We start from the raw sequence: 22,865 nt of genomic DNA on the forward strand, positions 1-22,865 counted from the left end.
GGCTCCTTAACAGCCTCTACCTCCAAGCCATAAGACTACTGAACAATTATTCAAATGGCCACCGGACTATTTACATTGACCACCCCTTCCCCTCCATTTGTTTTGTACACTGCTGCTACTCACTGTTTATTATCTATTCATAGTCACTTCACCCCTACCAACATGTACAAATTACCTCGACTAACCTGTACCCCCGCACATTGACTCGGTATCAGTACACCCCTGTATTTAGCCTCGTTATTGTTGTTTTATTGTGTTACTTTTTACTATTTTTTTTACTTTAGTTTATTTGGTCAATATTTTCTTCGCTTTTCTTGAACTGCACTGTTGGTTAAGGGCTTGTAAGAAAGCATTTCACAGTAAGGTCTACATTTGTTGTATTCGGCGAATGTGACAAATAAAGTTTGATTTGATTTGACAAGTAACAAGGATGCAATTATTACAGACAACATTCTATTTTATTCTCATTTGAGGGTAAATAAAACCAGCTGAATTATTATATTGGATGGATGTTTCATTAAAAAAGGCCAATGATTGAGAAAAATAAACACATTTCATTTTGTTATCCCCTCACATAGTCTCTTTATCCTTGTCGCCCCCCCGCCCTGCCCCTGTACTCACCTCCTTGGACGTCATAGACCATCTGCACCCAGGTGCCCCTGCCCACAGTCTTCCATTCAGCCCGGTACCGGAGGACGGGTACACCCCCGGTGGCGTCAGGCTCCTGGAACTCCACCCTGGCTGAGCTGGAGAACGCCTCCACCCCCGAGGGACGGGGCTGACGGGACATCTAGAGAGGAGAGGAATCACACATAAAGGTACTCATTTAAGAACTACAGTATATTTCATTTGATGCCAACATTAAATATTAGATTCACAATATAGAAGCATGATGATTTTGGATAATTAGCTACAGATTGTGATTATGACTGACCAGCCTGAATGAGGAGAAACTCCTTGGATTCTGTGCCCATCTCATTGGCAGCAGTACAGTTGTAGCTCCCGAAGTCATTCTCAGACTCTGGAGTGACCTGGAACAGAGGAGAGAATTGATGCATGAAAGAAACTCAGGGCAGCAAAGCATTACAAACATAAGGTGACTAGATGCTTGAGTCAGTTTGTTCCACTGTTGTCTGTCCATTAGAGATGCCTATTTTAGTCCTCTGTCTCTGTGCTTCCCTCTACTGAATAATGAAAACACACTCAGTCTCCCCACAGTAGAACTGGGGGAGAACCCTGCAAATACTAGCTGTCACACATTAAATCTTTATGACATGTGGAGTGTTCTTAATTTAGTGTGTGTATTCGTGTGTGTCTGTGTGCTCATGCATGTGTGTGTATATCTGCAGGTCTCTACCTCCAGGTAGCTGGCTGTGGGGCTCTGGAAAACCTTGGCTTTGGTGATGTTAGCGTTGGGAAGCTGAAACCCATCCCTCAGCCAGAGCATGGACACGTCACTGGGGTGGGCCAGGACCTCACAGCTGATGTTAGCTGCATTCCCCTCCCAGGTATACACTGTCACTGAGCCCTGGATCTTAGGAGCATCTATGGAGGAATGAGCCAGCAACGTGAATAAGAGATTTCTGTCTTTTCTCTTAAATATTTAAAAGAGTGGGCTTTGGCACAAACATTAGAAGCTGCAGGCAGTATGCCAGCCAGGCCTGACTAAGACTTTAAGCACTAGAGACAGTGGTTGTGTCCTTATTCCCTATATAGTGCACTACTTTTGGGAACCTATGGGCCCTGGCAAAAGTAGTGAACTATAGGGTGTAGGGCTCTGGTCAAAAGTAGTGCACTATAGGGTGTAGGGCTCTGGTCAAAAGTAGTGCACTATAGGGTGTAGGGCTCTGGTCAAAAGTAGTGCACTATAGGGAATATGCCATTTCAGATGCAGCCCTGTGACATGTAGAGCTCTTACAGCGGACTTCCAGGTAGGCGGGTTGAGAATCCACTCCGATGGCGTTGCGTGCAGAGCAGAGGTACTGGCCAGCGTCGGTGAACTTGGCGTACTTCAGCGTGAGGGAGGACACACGAGCATCACTCCTCACTACGACGTTCCCATCCAGACTCTATAGGGCAGGACATCACAGGGTAGCAAGCAACAAAAGGACCTCTGTTTGCAGTACATCAATGTTAAGCTCCTATCCTATTGTGATCCATGCATTATTGAGAACCCATACATTATAACACTCTGTAGTTATATCATAGTAATATTGAACTCTGAGCCTGGAGACAAACCATTGTAGCATTGAGTGCTTTTCCTATGGCTGTAACAGCAAAAGGTGATGACACTACACACTTAAGAGAAACAGAGATACAGTAGAGTAAAGATCAAAACCCTCTGTATTGTACAGTAGAGATGTGTACAGTAGCAGAGCACATCACTAATGGTAGAAGAAGCAGTATGGATGGAGCCATCAAGAGTTTTTCACACAATGGCTGTAGAGTAAGGAGGCTGAAATCAGTTACAGCAGGCTATTTAGGTCTCAGCCTGTTAAACGCTACTGGTGTATAGTAGTGGTTTCTGTGGACAGGATAACATGCCTAGCTTGCATTTTTACACACAGCCTGCTGTGTGGTTCACTTTATCGTGTGAAATTCAGTGTTGAATTGTTTAGTATTGAATTATTTGTGTACTTTCCCAACAGCAACATACTGTCTGATGTATAGTTTATACATCTACTGTATACATATTATAGGGGAGGCATTCTAGACCACAAGTTGATCCATGAAATGAACGTACAGTACATCAACTCATTGAGGTGCTTCTATTCCATAGAATTAACTAGCTACCTAGTCAGTGGAGTGCCAACTGTGAATGGTCTCTGTAATTCTAAACTAGAGCAACACCATGCTGACTAAATGAAATGGTGGTTAAGACTCCAGCTTCAGAAGTAGAACCAACGCATGTGACACAGGGAAGAGGACAAGAACACAGTGTGCCAATACATTCAAGACCTTGCCAATTAAAACTATAGCAGAAACCCTGCTAATAGCTAACAGGTTTGACGTTTGTCTCAAGATACACTACCTGACTTCATTAACACCAGATTCACAAGGTCTAAATAAATAGCCATGTACGTAACCTTTAGCATCGGGGTCGGCTACTCTTGTTGTTGACACTGAACAGTCTGGGTCTGGAACTCTTGATGTTGTTGTTGACACTGAACAGTCTGGGTCTGGAACTCTTGATGTTGTTGTTGACACTCAACAGTCTGGGTCTGCTACTCTTGATGATGTTGTTGACACTGAACAGTCTGGGTCTGCTACTCTTGTTGTTGTTGACACTGAACAGTCTGGGTCTGCTACTCTTGTTGTTGTTGACACTGAACAGTCTGGGTCTGCTACTCTTGTTGTTGTTGACACTGAACAGTCTGGGTCTGCTACTCTCACGCCAGTCCAAACCACTGTTAACTCATGTTAGGTGTCGTAGAAGAGCTGGACTCCTGGCGACCATTTTATTTTGCATGGCTTTGAAGTTCAACACCCACACATTGTATGTGAACTATCCCATGAATGCCTCTGTGTTGTTCAATTAGCTACAGTAGGGACCAGTCTGGGGGACAAACTAACTAAGGCAGTGGCTCAAAAGGCACCCTATTCCCTACATAGTGAACTACTTTTGACCAGAGCCCTATAGGCACTAGTCAAAAATAGTCTACTATATGTGATTTGGGAAACTAACTAAGAGAAGAATAGTGCTCATTAGTTCTGTATTCAAATTGAACAGAAGCAGCATGTCTGGGGCATTAAGTATGCCTGAGGAAATGCTTACATAACACAGGCAAGGCAGTCCGTCCGCTTTTCATTCCTACCCCACCCGCCTCCTTCTCCTCCTCCCTCCATCCCCCACCTTCTCCTCCTCCCTCCATCCCCCACCTTCTCCTCCTCCCTCCATCCCCCACCTTCTCAAAACACTGACAAGGATAATTACATCAGAGCTGAAAGGGTGGCCAGAGAGTGTGACAGTGTCCCGCCAGCCTTGTGCTGCACTCACATATGCCACCCCTTATGTACAGGCAGGTCTTATTGTGGTTCTTGGTGAAGCGATGTAGTCCATGTGCCAGGTACATTAATAAGATATTGGTGTAGTGTAGATAGAACATTCCATTTTTGGGTTGTACTGTGAGTTCAAAGAGGGTCAACAACAACTCATCATCATGGCCAAAGACTGGACAACCACATGGCAGACCAGACCATGATACACAATCTCAATCTTGTGTCCAAAGGGAGAGCATCCATTTATGTTCCTTTGCAACACGAGAACATAGATTCATTAAAGTTTCAGAACTATGGTTTTCAACAACAGAGAGTTTATTAATAATGCAGGGTGGTGTTGCATATTGGAAACATCAAGCAATTTTAGCTCAGCTCGATCATTGGTGTACCCTAGATCTTATTCCCTGGAAAGAATGGGAACAAACATCCTTCAACAGTTGTCTGATACCTGGCCACAGGTTTCAAGGACAATTTTTTAGGCTGAGTGAAGCCATACTAATAAACCAAAGAGGACTGATAAGAGTTTCTCCATCAGTTTCCATGACTACGGCAACAATAGAAAACAGTGTTGAAGAGAGCTGTAAAGCAGAAAATCAATATGGTGAAAGAGGATACATGGTATTTGGTAGATTGTGATGGGTATTGGGTATAGTATAGAAGCTATACCTTGTGTTGTTCGGGCCGAGTCCAAGAGGCCTGTAGAGGATACAGACAGAATAAAACAACAAAAAGCAAAGCAATCCATAGACAGGAATCCTCATCCAGTACCTCACAGCTAGGACAAACAACACTAGAAGAGCATGCAACTCAACAACACTGCCCATATACCCGAACGTTTACCTGCTGTAGTCCAGTGAAAAGGGCTAACGCTAAAACGTTAAAACAATTAGACTCATCAACCTTCACACTCCTCAGTTGTATTAAACTACTCAGCATCAAACCAGAAAAAGCCAGTGGGCTAAAATGGTGTAATGACATAATTTCAACCAGTTTAGCCTGCTGGGTATATGTTCATGTGTAAATAATATACACTACATTGGAGCATGGAGGGATGCTGGAAGAAAAAACATCATACAACATTTCTCCATATATCATCTTCAAAATCCAATTATTAAGAATTGTTTTCATGATTATCAATCATGATGAATCCACATTTAATATGAAGTTATATAATCAACACAAAACGTAACACACAATTCAGCACGACAAGACATAATCAAACGTGATTAAAAAAGTATTTACTGATAAGAGGATTTATTTTCTCTGAATTCTGCCATTCCGGTACTGTAATAGAACATGCTTTATGGGTTTCCTAATGTTAAGGAGAAACAAGAGGCATGAAGGAGAGATGATTGATAATGGACGACGGCGTAGTGATGAATGGAAAGGAGTATGGAAGCCAGACGACAAGCAAAATGGTAAACAGCTTTCCATCAGACGCAGAAAACAACCAAGTGTCCCATCTGCTGAAACGTACTGCAGGCAAAAAGGCCCAGAACTCAATTCATTATTAATACAGTCAATCTTAACATTCCTTCCAGACCATCCTCTCTCGTTTAGAGCTGGACGCCTTCCAATCACTCACAGATGAGTGAATAATGACTGAATAATGAGTGAATTCATCTGGCTTCTATTCTGGCATCTATCTTTAATATGGGCTAGTCTATACCACTGTAGACTCACTGCCTGTCATAGAGAAACACAACACACACATCAAGAGACTAGTTAACACTGGGAAAGCTTTACTCACACTGCAGGGCAGAACCACACACATGAATAAACCAGACCAACAATACAGTATGTCAAGTTAAAGACACTGAGTGAAGACTCATCCTAAGTAGGGAGGGTCCAGATGAACATCTTTGCATGTACTGTATATTGAGCCATGGTATGTAGCTAATGTAGATATTGAGTGTGTTGGTAATATGATATCACTATTCTTTACGGTCCTCTGGGGTGTGGCAAGACAGGAGAGACACACACAGCAAGACAGGCCCATTTAACACCTACGTCAGAAAAACAGTTTGGCTCCAGACCCCACAGCGCAGAGGAGGAGCTGCTGCTCAATTAGCTCCGTAATACCGGTGCTGCTGCTCATTATTACAGGACGCATTACTAACAGCACCCCTGGTCGTGGCTGGTCTGACACAGAACTGTGAGGTATGGAATTGAGTTGACACATATCACTGTCAGACCCATGTTTTATGTTTGTTTAAACAATGGGACATGGACCAAAAGCAAATTACTAGTTGATGGTGAGAGCTGTAAACACCATGGCATCTAATCAGTTTAGTGCAAACCAGCACTAAATAACACCCCCCCCAGACAAATCTAATTTCCAAGCAGCGCTCCTCATCCCCTGGGTAAGCAGTGAGCAGCGAGCGTCTCTCTCTCAGCTGTGATGTATGATCACATCACTGAAGGTGGGGGAGGAAGAGAGGCACTGTTGTAGAGGAGATTCTACAGAAGAAACATTCACATAACTATCTCACCCGGCACCACACAAAAGGCATCCTCTCTATAGTCATAAACAGCCCTACAGTAGGGTATGGTTACAGGACTGGGCTGGGGAAGTGTCTTTTTCCCATCCTGATTGGGATCAGTTAGGAAGCTCTCCATCATTTATCCTGGCTAGCAGCATTCCAACTGTCATACCATAAGAACAAACTGCCATTCAATGTTCAGAGAACCACATTGTACCACCACTGACCAGACAGGCACATAAATGAGCGTTGTGTTAGATGTGTAGCTAGAGAACAACAGCCTCTCTACAGTCTCACCCTACTGTACCAGTGCTTAGTAAAGCAAGCCCTTGGATTGAAAGCATTCTTCTTTTTCAACAACGCTCCCTGAACCAATCATGTTGTAGTGCAGCAGCCAAAAGCAACCAACAGCACCACATGATTGAGCTCTCTGATCATTCAGAACCTTTCACCTTCAAATGGCTATTCCCAAGAGTTAATAGCTACTTTCCTACTCTCTTTACATCTCTCAACTATCTGAATACTAGACCGATCTCATTGTGTTTCCATGGAGCGCATTATCATAAATTAGGCAGCTCCAGTAAGATTTAATACACAGTAATCTGAAATATTCAATATCTGGTCATCTGTACCAAGTTTGAGCTCTAATGAGCTTTGAAGAAACACATTTTCAAGCGAGTTTGCTCCTCCTTTCCAGAGCCTGAATGTTCTCAGATAATTGCAGCTTGCAAATTTTGTAAATCAAGTATAATGTTTAATATACTGTATATTCATATAACCCAACCTTTCAGTTTGAGAGATAATATCCAAATCATGCATAAACACTTCAATTTCATTTGAGCTATTAACAATTGTTACAGCAAGTGCCTTCAAATAAGGGGGTTGAAACAACAACGTAATTACAAAACAAATATGAGTATGAGAGCACTAGAATAGAACAGTAAGCTGGGTTAAACTGGTTTATGTAATAGCTAAAACATACACTATCTTCTTGGAAGACAACGTTACCATGGCATGTGTGACCCACATTTAGGCTATTCTATGGGTTCAAACCTTTTGCCAATCTGATCATCTCAACGGCCATCTCAATGTCTATGTAGATATACAAATGTGACCAGGTGAATTTGTCTGCCATCACTATCGTACATGTGTAAGGAGATAATATGCTGTGTAGAATCAAAAATAAAACATATTCTTTATAAAGTAAAGCCTCTTAGGCTATAGTTATTAGTCATTACAGACATTACCTAAGACAACAGTCAGACTGGAGTGGATGAGTGGAAGCTATCTGAGGGAATAATACACTTTAACACCGTGTCAACAGGGATCATGGTAATCCAGCACCTCTTTACACCATGTCTATGAGTACAACAGTCAGCAGACTGCAATGTAAAGGAACGTTAAAGCACTGAGAGAGGTGGCAAAGATATATGTAGCATGACACACTAGTGAGTAGCACACCACAGCATGCACATGCACACACACTTGTAACACAGACACGATTCTCATAAATATCCCTCAACACCAATTCCACATAGGAAAAACAAAACCACAATTGTCATGCTGATAGCCAATAAGCAAAGACAACAACACTGATTAAAATAATAGGCCTATATGAACAATTCACCATAATAGCTGGATAGATGACTGTGGCACATATTTCATGTGAGAGTTGATTATTAGCTTCCCCTTTCACCTGTCTACCAACCTATTTGAACCACAGCCGCTATGATAAGTATTGCTAGCACGGCAGAGATGAGGGCCAGCCAGGTTCAAAAACAATTAGCAGCCATTTTCCAAATCACGCTATCCTGGCTTCTTGTAAAGAAGACATTCCCTCTGGATCATAGCCCACGAGACCCACAAAGCCAGGCCACAGCTGTGAAGGCCACACCTTAATGCTCCTGTTTTTAAATATGTTCCTAATGATAATTCAATGCAGGCTGCTAATAATTTCTTCACCCACCACCATGGAGAGATGGCTATACCAGTACAACACAGGTGCAAACTCAGGCATTTTGCTTTTGGCTTCAACCTTGACAGAATGATTGATGACAGATATGCAATGAGACAGATCGTCTACATGAGAGGACAGAGAGGGACACAGACTGAGCAGCAGTATGGCACGGAGCTGCCCGATGCATAGAGACGGAGATGATCGGACCGGGAATGGCAACACAGAAATGAGGAGGTTCTCTTTTTATGGTCATTACGGTAACCGTTTTCTCTTTTGACCTCAGTTGACAAGGCAGAGGAAACCCCCAAAGTTCAAACACCCAGAACCACTCTTTTATGTAAGGACCAGTGCAATGAAAAAGTCAGGCTATATTTGGAAAACATGCCATTTTTGAATCGATTTCATAAACCCTGATAATATCATAGCTTGAGGATTTTCAAGGAATATTGCCTGAAGAGCAGACAAGAAAATTCGATAAAAATACTTATTTGATCCTATCAGGGTTTTTGTCGAATCTCATACCCCATACGCAATTTGTTCTATCAATTGATTTTGTTCCATTTCTGTGCCACACTGATTTCATACCTGATAGATCCTGTTTAGATGTGCCTGCAGGGGAGAGAATGTAGCGAAGTAAACAGACCTTCCCGTGGGCTCCACCCATCCACACTCCTCCTATCCTGTACAGGTACCTACAGCGTGTCTCTGATTAAATGGCCCCACCCATTACCTGTCTATTGGACTAGATGAGATCATTGGTACTACAGGGAAGTAGCTACAGTGCCTTCGGAAATTATTCAGACCCCTTGACTTTTTCCACATTTTGTTAAGTTACAGCCTTATCCTAAAATGACTTTTTTTAAAGGATCCTCGGAAATCTACACACATAATGACAAAGCAAAAACAGGTTTTTAGATAAAAAAACAAAACAGAAATACCTTATTTGCATAAGTATTCAGACCCTTGCTATGAGACTTGAAATTGAGCTCAGGTGCATCCTGTTTTCATTGACCATCCTTGAGATGTTTCTACAACTTGATTGTAAATTCAATTGATTGAACATGATTTGTAAAGGCACACACCTGTCTATATAAGGTCCCACAATTGACAGTGCATGTCAAAGCAAAAACCAAGCCAAGAGGTCGAAGGAATTGTCCGCAGAGAGCCGAGACAGGATTGTGTTGAGGCACAGATCTAGGAAAGGTTATCAAAACATTTGTGTAGCATTAAAGGTCCCCAAGAACACAGTGGCCTCCATCTTCCAAAGGAAGAAGTTTGGAACCACCAAGACTCTTCCTAGAGCTGGCTGCCCGGCCAAACTGAGCAATCGGGGGAGAAGGGCCTTGGTCAGGGAGGTGACCAAGAACCCAATGGTCACTCTGACAGAGCTCTAGAGTTCTTCTGTGGAGATGGGAGAACCTTCCAGAAGGACAACCATCTCTGCAGCACTCCACCAATCAGACCTTTATTGTAGAGTGGCCAGATGGAAGCTACTTCTCAGTAAAAGGTACATGACAGCCCCTTGGAGTTTGACAAAAGGCACCTAAAGACTCACAGACCATGAGAAACAAGATTCTCTGGTCTGATGAAACCAAGATTGAACTTTTTGGCCTGAAAGCCAAGCGTCACCTCTGGAGGAAACCTGACTCCTGGTGGCAGAATCATGCTGTAGGGATGTTTTTCAGCGGCAGGGACTCGGAGACTAGTCAGGATCGAGGCAAAGATGAACGGAGCAAAGTACAGAGAGATCCTTGATGAAAACCTGCTCCAGAGCTCTCAGGACCTCAGACTGTGGCGAAGGTTCACCTTCCAACAGGATAACGACCCTAGGCACACAGCCAACACAACGCAGGAGTGGCTTGGGACAAGTCTCTGAACGTCCTTGAGTGGCCCAGCCAGAGCCCAGACTTAAACCTGATCGAACATCTCTCGAGAGACCTGAAAATAGCTGTGGAGACACCTGAAAATAGCTGTGCAGCGACGCTCGCCATCCAACCTGACAGAGCTTGAGAGGATCTGCAAAGAATGGGAGAATCTCCCTAAATACAGGTGCCAAGCTTGTAGTGTCATACCCAAGAAGACTCGAGGCTGTAATTGCTGTCAAAGGTGCTTCAACAAAGTACTGAGTAAAAGGTCTGAATACTTATGTAAAGGTAATATTTCCGTTTTTTTTCTATAAATTAGCAAACATTTCTAAAAAACTGTTTTTGCTTTGTTATTATGGGATATTTTGTGTGGAATGATGAGCGAAAAATGTGATCAATTTTACAATAAGGCTGTAAATTAACAAAATGTGGGAAAAGTCAAAGGGTCTGAATATTTTCCGAAGGCACCGTGGCATTGTATGAAAATATAAGATCCATAGATGACTGACTGTATGTAGCAATCTGCAGGGGACTAGCAGAGGCTGCTATAGGGACATAGGTCTAAACTGCTATAGGGAACATAGGTCTAAGCTGCTATAAGGACATAGGTCTAAGCTGCTATAGGGACATAGGGCTAAGCTGCTATAGGGACATAGGTCTAAACTGCTATAGGGAACATAGGTCTAAGCTGCTATAAGGACATAGGTCTAAGCTGCTATAGGGACATAGGGCTAAGCTGCTATAGGGACATAGGTCTAAGCTGCTATAGGGACATAGGTCTAAGCTGCTATAGGGACATATGTCTAAGCTGCTATAGGGACATATGTCTAAGCTGCTATAGGGACATATGTCTAAGCTGCTATAGGGACATAGGTCTAAGCTGCTATAGGGACATAGGTCTAAGCTGCTATAGGGACATAGGTCTAAGCTGCTATAAGGACATAGGTCTAAGCTGCTATAGGGACATAGGTCTAAGCTGCTATAAGGACATAGGTCTAAGCTGCTATAGGGACATAGGTCTAAGCTGCTATAGGGACATAGGTCTAAGCTGCTGTAAGGACATAGGTCTAAGCTGCTATAGGGACATAGGTCTAAGCTGCTATAGGGACATAGGTCTAAGCTGCTATAGGGACATAGGTCTAAGCTGCTATAGGGACATAGGTCTAAGCTGCTATAAGGACATAGGTCTAAGCTGCTATAGGGACATAGGTCTAAGCTGCTATAGGGACATAGGTCTAAGCTGCTATAGGGACATAGGTCTAAGCTGCTATAGGGACATAGGTCTAAGCTGCTATAGGGACATAGGTCTAAGCTGCTGTAAGGACATAGGTCTAAGCTGCTATAGGGACATAGGTCTAAGCTGCTATAGGGACATAGGTCTAAGCTGCTATAGGGACATAGGTCTAAGCTGCTATAGGGACATAGGTCTAAGCTGCTATAAGGACATAGGTCTAAGCTGCTATAAGGACATAGGTCTAAGCTGCTATAGGGACATAGGTCTAAGCTGCTATAGGGACATAGGTCTAAGCTGCTATAGGGACATAGGTCATAGGTCTAAGCTGCTATAGGGACATAGGTCTAAGCTGCTATAAGGACATAGGTCTAAGCTGCTATAAGGACATAGGTCTAAGCTGCTATAGGGACATATGTCTAAGCTGCTATAAGGACATAGGTCTAAGCTGCTATAGGGACATAGGTCTAAGCTGCTATAGGGACATAGGTCTAAGCTGCTATAAGGACATAGGTCTAAGCTGCTATAGGGACATAGGTCTAAGCTGCTATAACATAGGACATAGGTCTAAGCTGCTATGGGGGACATATGTCTAAGCTGCTATAGGGACATAGGTCTAAGCTGCTATAGGACATAGGTCTAAGCTGCTATAAGGACATAGGTCTAAGCTGCTATAAGGACATAGGTCTAAGCTGCTATAAGGACATAGGTCTAAGCTGCTATAAGGACATAGGTCTAAGCTGCTATAGACTGTATGTAGCAATCTGCAGGGGACTAGCAGAGGCTGCTATAGGGACATAGGTCTAAACTGCTATAAGGACATAGGTCTAAGCTGCTATATGGACATAGGTCTAAGCTGTTATAGGGACATAGGTCTAAGCTGCTGTAAGGACATAGGTCTAAGCTGCTATAGGGACATATGTCTAAGCTGCTATAGGGACATAGGTCTAAGCTGCTATAGGGACATAGGTCTAAGCTGCTATAGGGACATAGGTCTAAGCTGCTATAAGGACATAGGTCTAAGCTGCTATAAGGACATAGGTCTAAGCTGCTATAGGGACATAGGTCTAAGCTGCTATAAGGACATATGTCTAAGCTGCTATAGGGACATAGGTCTAAGCTGCTATAGGGACATAGGTCTAAGATGCTATAAGGACATAGGTCTAAGCTGCTATAGGGACATAGGTCTAAGCTGCTATAAGGACATAGGTCTAAGCTGCTATAAGGACATAGGTCTAAGCTGCTATAAGGACATAGGTCTAAGCTGCTATAAGGACATAGGTCTAAGCTGCTATAAGGACATAGGTCTAAGCTGCTATAGACTGTATGTAGCAATCTGCAGGGGACTAGCAGAGGCTGCTATAGGGACATAGGTCTAAACTGCTATAAGGACATAGGTCTAAGCTGCTATATGGACATAGGTCTAAGCTGTTATAGGGACATAGGTCTAAGCTGCTGTAAGGACATAGGTCTAAGCTGCTATAGGGACATAGGTCTAAGCTGCTATAGGGACATAGGTCTAAGCTGCTATAAGGACATAGGTCTAAGCTGCTATAGGGACATAGGTCTAAGCTGCTATAGGGACATAGGTCTAAGCTGCTATAAGGACATAGGTCTAAGCTGCTATAGGGACATAGGTCTAAGCTGCTATAGGGACATAGGACTGCTATAGGGACATAGGTCTAAGCTGCTATAGGGACATAGGTCTAAGCTGCTATAGGGACATATGGACATAGGTCTAAGCTAGCTATAAGGACATAGGTCTAAGCTGCTATAGGGGTCTACATAGGTCTATAGGACATGCTATGCTATAGGACATAGGTCTAAGCTGCTATAGGGACATAGGTCTAAGCTGCTATAGGGACATAGGTCTAAGATGCTATAAGGACATAGGTCTAAGCTGCTATAGGGACATATGTCTAAGCTGCTATAGGGACATAGGTCTAAGCTGCTATAGGGACATAGGTCTAAGCTGCTATAGGGGCATAGGTCTAAGCTGCTATAAGGACATAGGTCTAAGCTGCTATAAGGACATAGGTCTAAGCTGCTATAGGGACATAGGTCTAAGCTGCTATAAGGACATATGTCTAAGCTGCTATAAGGACATAGGTCTAAGCTGCTATAGGGAACATAGGTCTAAGCTGCTATAAGGACATAGGTCTAAGCTGCTATAGGGACATAGGTCTAAGCTGCTATAGGGACATAGGTCTAAACTGCTTTAGGGAACATAGGTCTAAGCTGCTGTAAGGACATAGGTCTAAGCTGCTATAGGGACATATGTCTAAGCTGCTATAGGGACATAGGTCTAAGCTGCTATAGGGACATAGGTCTAAGCTGCTATAGGGACATAGGTCTAAGCTGCTATAAGGACATAGGTCTAAGCTGCTATAGGGAACATAGGTCTAAGCTGCTATAAGGACATAGGTCTAAACTGCTATAGGGAACATAGGTCTAAGCTGCTGTAAGGACATAGGTCTAAGCTGCTATAGGGACATAGGTCTAAGCTGCTATAAGGACATAGGTCTAAGCTGCTATAGGGACATAGGTCTAAGCTGTTATAGGGACATAGGTCTAAGCTGCTATAGGGACATAGGTCTAAGCTGCTTTAGGGACATAGGTCTAAGCTGCTATAGGGACATATGTCTAAGCTGCTATAGGGACATAGGTCTAAGCTGCTATAGGGACATAGATCTAAGCTGCTATAGGGACATAGGTCTAAGCTGCTGTCAGGACATAGATCTGAGCTGCTATAGGGACATAGGTCTAAGCTGCTATAAGGACATAGGTCTAAGCTGCTATAAGGACATATGTCTAAGCTGCTATAAGGACATAGGTCTAAGCTGCTATAGGGACATAGGTCTAAGCTGCTATAAGGACATAGGTCTAAGCTGCTATAGGGACATAGGTCTAAGCTGTTATAGGGACATAGGTCTAAGCTGCTATAGGGACATAGGTCTAAGCTGTTATAGGGACATAGGTCTAAGCTGCTATAGGGACATAGGTCTAAGCTGCTTTAGGGACATAGGTCTAAGCTGCTATAGGGACATAGGTCTAAGCTGCTATAAGGACATAGGTCTAAGCTGCTATAGGGACATAGGTCTAAGCTGCTATAAGGACATATGTCTAAGCTGCTATAAGGACATAGGTCTAAGCTGCTATAGGGACATAGGTCTAAGCTGCTATAAGGACATAGGTCTAAGCTGCTATAAGGACATATGTCTAAGCTGCTATAAGGACATAGGTCTAAGCTGCTATAAGGACATAGGTCTAAGCTGCTATAGGGACATAGGTCTAAGCTGCTATAGGGACATATGTCTAAGCTGCTATAGGGACATAGGTCTAAGCTGCTATAGGGACATAGGCCTAAGCTGCTATAGGGACGACGTCTAAGGTGGGATGGTAACTAGGTAGCTACTAGGTAGTAATATGAACTTCTGTTAGCTAGCTGCAGCTTTGGGGTCATACTTAATCAGCAGAGATGAACCTGGCTAAGGGAGCCTTGCCATGTTTAAGTGAAACACATCCCCTGAGTGTCCCTCTGCAGTGGGGACACAGCCCCAGGCTGGCCTCTCTCTGTGGGCTGCCTCTACTGTACCTGCTCTCCCTCAGTGAAGGGGCGCAGGCCAAAGCTCCAGTTGATGGTGGGGGTGGGGTCCCCTGACGCCTCACAGGTCAGAGTCACCTGCTCAGCCATCTCAGACGTGCTCTGGTTCAGCAGGAAGGTGATCTTAGGTTTCACTGTAGCAAAGGCACACACACACAGAGCCATTATAACCAACCTGCAGTGACACTCACCTGTATGACCTACAGTATAGCTACATTCACAGTATGCAATCCCATAGTGACATCAATCACCTGCCAGATCTGATGATAGTACTTAAAACCTAGAGTTATAATCACAACATTGATTATAACTTCCACTGGCTTCCAGTTGAAGCTCGCATCCGCTACAAGACCATGGTGCTTGCCTACGGAGCTGTGAGGGGAACGGCACCTCAGTACCTCCAGGCTCTGATCAGGCCCTACACCCAAACAAGGGCACTGCGTTCATCCACCTCTGGCCTGCTCGCCTCCCTACCACTGAGGAAGTACAGTTCCCGCTCAGCCCAGTCAAAACTGTTCGCTGCTCTGGCCCCCCAATGGTGGAACAAACTCCCTCACGACGCCAGGACAGCGGAGTCAATCACCACCTTCCGGAGACACCTGAAACCCCACCTCTTTAAGGAATACCTAGGATAGGATAAAGTAATCCTTCTCACCCCCCCTCCCCCCCCTTAAAAGACCTAGATGCACTATTGTAAAGTGTCTGTTCCACTGGATGTCATAAGGTGAAAGCACCAATTTGTAAGTCGCTCTGGAAAAGAGCGTCTGCTAAATGACTTAAATGTAAATGTAAATGTACAACATAACCCCCAAAATAATCCAATGTTAAAATCCTCCCACTGTGAATAAATATAGACAAACCATGATTAACCATCACAAACCCATCACATAGTCAATCATCTGTCAGCACCAAGTGAGAGGAGTCCCTCACCAAACACTCTAAGGCTGACTTCCTGTTCGCTCTCCCCAGCCTTGTTCTTAGCGATGCAGGTGTACTCTCCCTCATCCAGCTTGGCCACCTCCATGATGGTCATCTCTGAACCGTCCTTATTAAAGCTGTACTTGTCTCCTGACTCCAGAAGAACACCGGCTCTGGGGGAGAGAAAGGGAACACACACACACACACACACACTGATTACAATCAGCTTTTGTGAAACAAAGAGAATCGGATTTGACGACACAACTAAAATAAGTCTGCTGCTAACTACGCTTGATCAGAATTTTTATCTAATAAATAAATAAGTATTTTTCCCCTCTGTGAAGTAGGTCAAACAGACTTAATTCAAATGATCTCAATTCATTGTTTATCAAAGTAATGTTTCAGTGTGACATTGAATCGCTATTTCCGATTTAATGACAATGAATATATTTAATCCAGTCTTCAATCATGATCTCTATAGTCTATACCAGAGAGCCATTTATTTATTGGCACTGACAATGACCCCTAGGCTCAAAGCTTATCACCTTGACTGATGAGTTAAAATAGCTCTTCCCCCTTTACCTAAGACTCAACCCCAAAGATAAGTGTCACATGGAGTTCACACCAGTCCTTTCCCTCACCTAGCAACAAGGGGAACAGCTCCTCTAACTCTTCTAAGAAGGTGAGAGCAATACACTACACTGCCAAAAGAAAATCAAGGGCAGGGGACTATCACTCGCATTGGTGTTGGTAGCCTATGAGTTCCATGGTCAGATGGACATCTGCAAAACACTGGTTAGTGGTATATCAGTCTACCAGCCTTGAGTGTGTGCGTGTGCGCGTAAGAGAGCGTATGTGCTCCAGTCTTACCGTGCCCAGGTCACCATGGGCTCTGGGTATCCATCAGCAGCACAGGTCAACATGGCAGACTGGCCCACGCCTGCTGTGGCATTCACCTCAGACTGCCACACCCGGATGGTAGGGAGCACTGAGGGAGGGACATTAACACACCTGAGACCAAGTTATTACGGCTGAAATCCAGCCCACAGTCGTCTGCTGTCTAGGATGTTGATAGGTGGCTTAACACCACAAAATGGTGTCAAAACCATGAATAAAGTGACAAGGGAATAGAGTGGGAAGAAGAAGTGGGCTGACCGTTGACGATGACCCTAATGATCTTGAGGTCAATCTCTCCCCGGGCCATGAGGCGGCCCTCACAGGTGTACGACCCCTCGTCTGTCTTCTTGATGCCTCGGATCTGCAGGTGGTTGTTGGGCAGGATCTTAAAGCGGACTGAGAGAAGGATCAAATCACAATTCAATTGTAATGTATGATTATTCTGAGGGATAAGAAAGGGCTTTTCAGACAGAGGCCCCTTAACTCAAAATCTCACTTTCTATGTAAATTCTTTAATTAAAGTGTTTAAACAGCTTCATACCCACGAGTTATAACATTTGTCAAAGAATTGCTCAAATGGAACATTGTCTGACAGCTGGATAGGGACTTTTCTGACATGGTTGAGTAACAACGGGTGACAAGGCTGACAGTCAAAGAGGGGGGGAGTGGAAAAAGGAAACAGCAAAAATATAGGAACCCTTTAGCATTACACAATTCTGATAACTTTACCAAAATTCACAGGTTTTCCACAAATCCTGCTTTTAGATTTAAGCAGGAAATCCTGATTCCGTTAAAGGTGATTTCTGGAAAACATGGGTATTTGGGGAAAGTTACTGGAATTGTGCAACCCTACCCCAGGCTAAATAGCATCTATCTCACCATCCTTCTCCATCTGAATTTTCGCTCCTTTGTGTTTCCAGATGATGGTGGGGGGAGGGGAGCTGATGACGTCACAGACAATGTAGGCGTTGTCCCCTTCATTGAACTCTTGGGGGGAGGGGGCGTTCTTGAAGGTGATCCTTTCTACAAGACAAAATACAAGAATGTTAGTCAACCATTTAAAACCATGAAGAACATAAAGAGTGTGACTCAAATGGCACCCTATTCCCTACGTGGTGTACTAGTTTTGACCAGGACCCATAGGGTGCACTACATAGAGAATAGGGTGCTATTTGAGACGTAGCAATGGGTTCATTTAACTGTTTCCCCCTACACCTCAGCCTCTTAACTGCCTTTATTCTAAACACATTAGCATGTTGTGCCTAGTGGGAAACCATAAAGGGTTTAGATGATGGACTGCTGATGCTTGGCCGTGTTTAGCTATAGAAACCATTAGTCAGAAGACATGCACAACAGACATTAGGCCTTGTCTTAATGGGCTTTGGAGGGGTTTATTGAACTGATGAAAAATCCATCTCCAGCTGAAAAACAGAAAATAAAGATATTTTTCCCTCAAGCCCTCAATAAAAAGTTAGAGCTTTTCCTTCATAACTATACTGAAGGTTAAGAACATTTCAGCTTAGGGTTCTTAATATAACAATTTAACGCTCTGTGATCAGGACATCCCCCTGAGTTTTTATACTATGTCATAATGCAAACACACACTGGTTTTGAACAGGACATCTAGCCTGCGTACCAAATGGCACCCTATTCCCTAAATAGTACACTACTTTAGACCAGGGCCAATGGGACTCTGGTCAAAAGTAGTGAACCTTATAGGGAGGGATTAGGTTGCCCCTTTGGACACATCCCTAGAGAATAAAGGAGGAGGAGCAGTTTACGGTAGAACTTGACGTTGACGGTGGCTTCTGCTGACTGGTCTCCGTTGGTGGCCAGACACTTGTAGGTCCCAGCGCTGTCCACCCCGGCCTTGTAGAGCGTGAGCGTGGATGAGGACTCGTCGTTTCGGGTTACGGTGATCTCTGGTTTGTTGGGCTCTATCCTCTCCCCGCTCGGAGAATACCAGTCAATCTCCTTTGCTACCCCAACAACTGCACAGAGACAAGAGACGGTTACATGTGTTTGTTTTTGTATCTAACTAGAATCATTAGGATTAAACATTTCGCTATCACAATGTTGAATCTCTAAACGAGACAAATAAAGAGCCAAAAAGAAGGCTATCAACCTAGGAAACAACCTATACACCTTATTAGGTATTAGTACTCTGTTATCCTAGAGAAGGTTACAGCTACCTTGTTCCTGTCTAGTGGCTTGACAACTGTGGTCTACACACAGCATATCAGGACAGGACACAAAAGGTCACAGTGTATAATCAGTACCGCACAATGGGATCCAAACATTTCCAAAGAGGCAGTAGTCTACTACAGTATAATGATAGAGGGGCAAGCTTACTTTCACACAGAAAGAACTTGGACTCTCCGACACTGATCTCTCCCTGGGTGGGGGTGATCTCCACTTCCAGACAAACTGAAAAGAGAACAAAATAGGGACATTAGACAGAGGAGAACTTGGAAGCAGTGTTAAGTTTGTGTGTGTGTGTGTGTGTGTGTGTGTGTGTGTGTGTGTGTTGTGTGTGTGTGTATGTGTAGAGAGACCATTTCATTAATGTGATATTAAAGCTTATGTCTGCAGCGCTGTTCTACCTGTAACCAAAAAGGGTTCTCCTATGGGAACAGCCGAAGAAGAACCCTTTTAGGTTCTAGATAGCACCTTTTGACCAGGGCTAGTAGCTCTGGTCAAAAGTAGTGCACTTATATAGGGAATAGGGTGCCATTTGGGAGGCTGGCCTGGACGCCTCCACGCCTCCACAGCAGCAACATCCTACTGTACACCATGCTCGGATGAACCAGTAGAAAACATATGAAATGGTAAACAAAACACAGCAAAGAGAGAACTGGCTGCAGAGAGAGAGAAAGTACTTTGTCCATGCCTAAGGTGATACAGTAGCCTCCATCTCAGCATGCAGGTAGGTAAGTTCTACTGCGCTTATTGACAGTTGAGCAGCCAAGGGGGAGAAACAAAATCAATCGTTTCAACACAGAAATCTATTCCAAGCCATGGCTCAGGCCTCAGAGAAGCACCTCTGGCAGATCGATTGAGACTTTATTTTATTGACTGGTATGACCACGGTAAGACTATGCACTTGGCTGACACCTGCAGAGTAAAGCCTTGTTCACAGAGGTAGTTTGAAGTGACTCAAATCCATTTTCTTATTAGAATCTCATATTTTTGATGCAGTCTAAACAGGCAAAAAGCACATGGAATCAGATGTTTCAAACCACATTTCAAACCACCTTCCTAGGTGGTTTGAAATCAGATATAAATCAGATTCCTGGCCATGTGACCTGTGTCTGAATGGTCATATCTGATTTATCTGCCCTTAAGTGATATCTAGACTGTTATTTGGCATATCTTGTTGCTTTGTAGCTACACTGTTGACAATTTGACAAGAACATGTGGTAGCTAACTAGCTTGTTAATTGTTTACAAACAATGAGGGAATGTGATGGCAGGCTAAACAGGTACCTAGTAAGCTAGTTAACTGCTGTGGCTAACCAAAACCGACTCGTTTTGAAAGTTGGAGTATCTTATCGTTTGAGGCTTTAAAAATGTTCTTACACTATGATTTTGAACATTCAAAGCAACAGGGAGACTTCCATGGGGGGCGGCAGGGTAGCCTAGTGGTTAGAGCGTTGGACTAGTAATCGAAAGGTTGCAAGTTCAAATCCCCGAGCTGACAAGGTACAAATCTGTTGTTCTGCCCCTGAACAGGCAGTTAACCCACTGTTCCTAGGCCGTCATTGAAAATAAGAATTTGTTCTTAACTGACCTGCCTAGTAAAATAAAGGTAAAATAAATAAATAAATAAAATAAAAAAATGCCAGGCATTGTTGTCACCTTAGCTTGCTAGATGCTACACTACAACTTCTGAGTGCACACAAACTCGCCACGACTATGTCAACTAGCTTAGCCATGTCAGTCTGAACACATAAATCTGATTTAGTCACTTGTAACTTGCTGTTTGAACAGTCAGAATACCAGAACAGATTTGAAAAACAAAACTGATTTGAGCATTAAGGCCTGTAGTGTGAACAAGGCTTTATTAAAGACAAGGGAATACAGATCAACCATCTCCCTAGTGATAGTAATGTGCTAAGAAGAGTGGGCAAACCCCTTACTGAAGGACTGAGGCATATTTAATAATTTTTTTAACCTTTATTTAACTAGGCAAGTCAGTTAAGAACAAATTCTTATTTACAAACCTGGACGACGCTGGGCCAATTGTGCGCCACCCTATGGGTCTCCCAGTCACGGCCGGATGTGATACAGCCTGGATATCAATCTGTATTTGTTGGACATTTCCTATAAAATATCTGATTGCATCAGAGGTGATTGATGTGAGATGTTATTTACCAACCATATAATCCAAATTCATCAACCCAGAGAAATAACATTCTGGAAATGGCACACTGTCAACTCAGCTCTGATTTCAGATTTATAGACCTCTAGATAGCGAAGAACCATACATCATCAGATTGGGCTAGTTATCACAAAGTATTGTGGAATCGTTAAGACAACAAGCGGCATAAAAGCAAAATGGTTCCACAAACTGTGTAGCCTACCCTTGGAAGAACCTTGTGCCAATCAACTTCATATCAATTCTATGGGGAAAACACCCTACTTATAACGCAGCTTTCAGTATGATGAATCCCATGGGTAATTCACACACTTGGAAGAATAACTTAAGACACATAAAAATTAGTGTTTTACAGACTTGTTGACATTCTGCTGTGCGTTGTGTTGCTAACCTTACTTACTAACCTTACTGCTAACCTTACTGTGCTACCTGACAACTTTACAGTTTTTACTTTTTAATTACCATTTATATTTTTAGTTTTTCCCTCACTCAACTTTTTTTTCATTCAACTTCTTCACTCCAGATAGTTTATCTGGACATGGTTTGTCAGGACCTCCACAGCTGAAGCTAAGTAGTAACATTAACATGATGCCATCTAATTGCAGTCGCTGTACTCCTAATACTGTATACAGGAGAACGATCGCCTTATGCCGAGGATAGCTGTGCTTTTCTTTTGAAAAAGCTATTGTGCAGCAACTCACTGCCTTCCTGAAGACAAACAATGTATACTAAATGTTTCAGTTTGGTTTTAGACCCCATCATAGCACTGAGACTGCACTTGTGAAGGTGGTAAATTACCTTTTAATGGCATCAGACCGAGGCTCTGCATCTGTCCACGTGCTCCTCGACCTTAGTGCTGCTTTTGATACCATCGATCACCACATTATTTTGGAGAGAATGGAAACCCAAATTGGTCTACACGGACAAGTTATGGCCTGGTTTAGATATTATCTGTCAGAAAGATATCAGTTTGTCTCTGTGAATGGTTTGTCCTCTGACAAAACAACTGTACATTTCTGTGTTCCTCAAGGTTCCGTTTTAGGACTACTATTGTTTTCACTATATATTTGACCTCTTGGGGATGTCATTCGAAAACATAATGTTAACTTTTACTGCTATGCGGATGACACCGGATGTACATTTCAATGAAACACGGTGAAGCCCCAAGAGTGCCCTCGCTGGAAGCCTGTGTTTCAGACATAAGGAAATGGATGGCTGTCAGGCTTTTAAACTCTGACAACTTTTTTTTTGCTACTTTTAAACTCGGAGATGCTTGTTCTAGGTCCCAAGAAACAAAGAGATCTTCTGTTGAATCTGACAATTAATCTTGATGGTTGTACAGTCGTCTCAAATAAAACTGTGAAGGACCTCTGCGTTACTCTGTACCCTGATCTCTCTTTTGACAAACATATCAAGACTGTTTCAAGGACAGCTTTTTTCCATTTACGTAACATTGTAAAAATCAGACATTTTCTGTCCAAAAACGATGCAGAAAATTAATCCATGCTTTTGTTACTTCTAGGTTAGACTACTG

General features: G+C 43.2%; 1 protein-coding gene across 1 annotated transcript in view; it reads right to left on the bottom strand.

Moving 5' to 3' along the window:
* Positions 1-627: 627 nt before the first annotated feature.
* Positions 628-22,865, bottom strand: part of LOC115141852 (neural cell adhesion molecule 1-like) — a 125,740-nt gene continuing 103,502 nt past the window's right edge. The window contains exons 2-14 of the mRNA XM_065000367.1: positions 19,307-19,381; positions 18,736-18,945; positions 17,834-17,977; positions 17,213-17,350; positions 16,928-17,045; positions 16,070-16,230; positions 15,131-15,273; positions 9,025-9,048; positions 4,666-4,695; positions 1,919-2,069; positions 1,358-1,545; positions 935-1,031; positions 628-790 (exon numbers count right to left, since the gene is read on the bottom strand). Coding sequence (XP_064856439.1) covers positions 717-790; positions 935-1,031; positions 1,358-1,545; positions 1,919-2,069; positions 4,666-4,695; positions 9,025-9,048; positions 15,131-15,273; positions 16,070-16,230; positions 16,928-17,045; positions 17,213-17,350; positions 17,834-17,977; positions 18,736-18,945; positions 19,307-19,381 — 1,553 coding nt within the window. The 3' untranslated portion in view covers positions 628-716. The remainder of the gene's footprint in view (positions 791-934; positions 1,032-1,357; positions 1,546-1,918; positions 2,070-4,665; positions 4,696-9,024; positions 9,049-15,130; positions 15,274-16,069; positions 16,231-16,927; positions 17,046-17,212; positions 17,351-17,833; positions 17,978-18,735; positions 18,946-19,306; positions 19,382-22,865) is intronic.

The sequence above is a fragment of the Oncorhynchus nerka genome, linkage group LG14 (genome assembly GCF_034236695.1).
Source record: "Oncorhynchus nerka isolate Pitt River linkage group LG14, Oner_Uvic_2.0, whole genome shotgun sequence".
In the NCBI taxonomy this organism is placed as follows: domain Eukaryota; kingdom Metazoa; phylum Chordata; class Actinopteri; order Salmoniformes; family Salmonidae; genus Oncorhynchus; species Oncorhynchus nerka.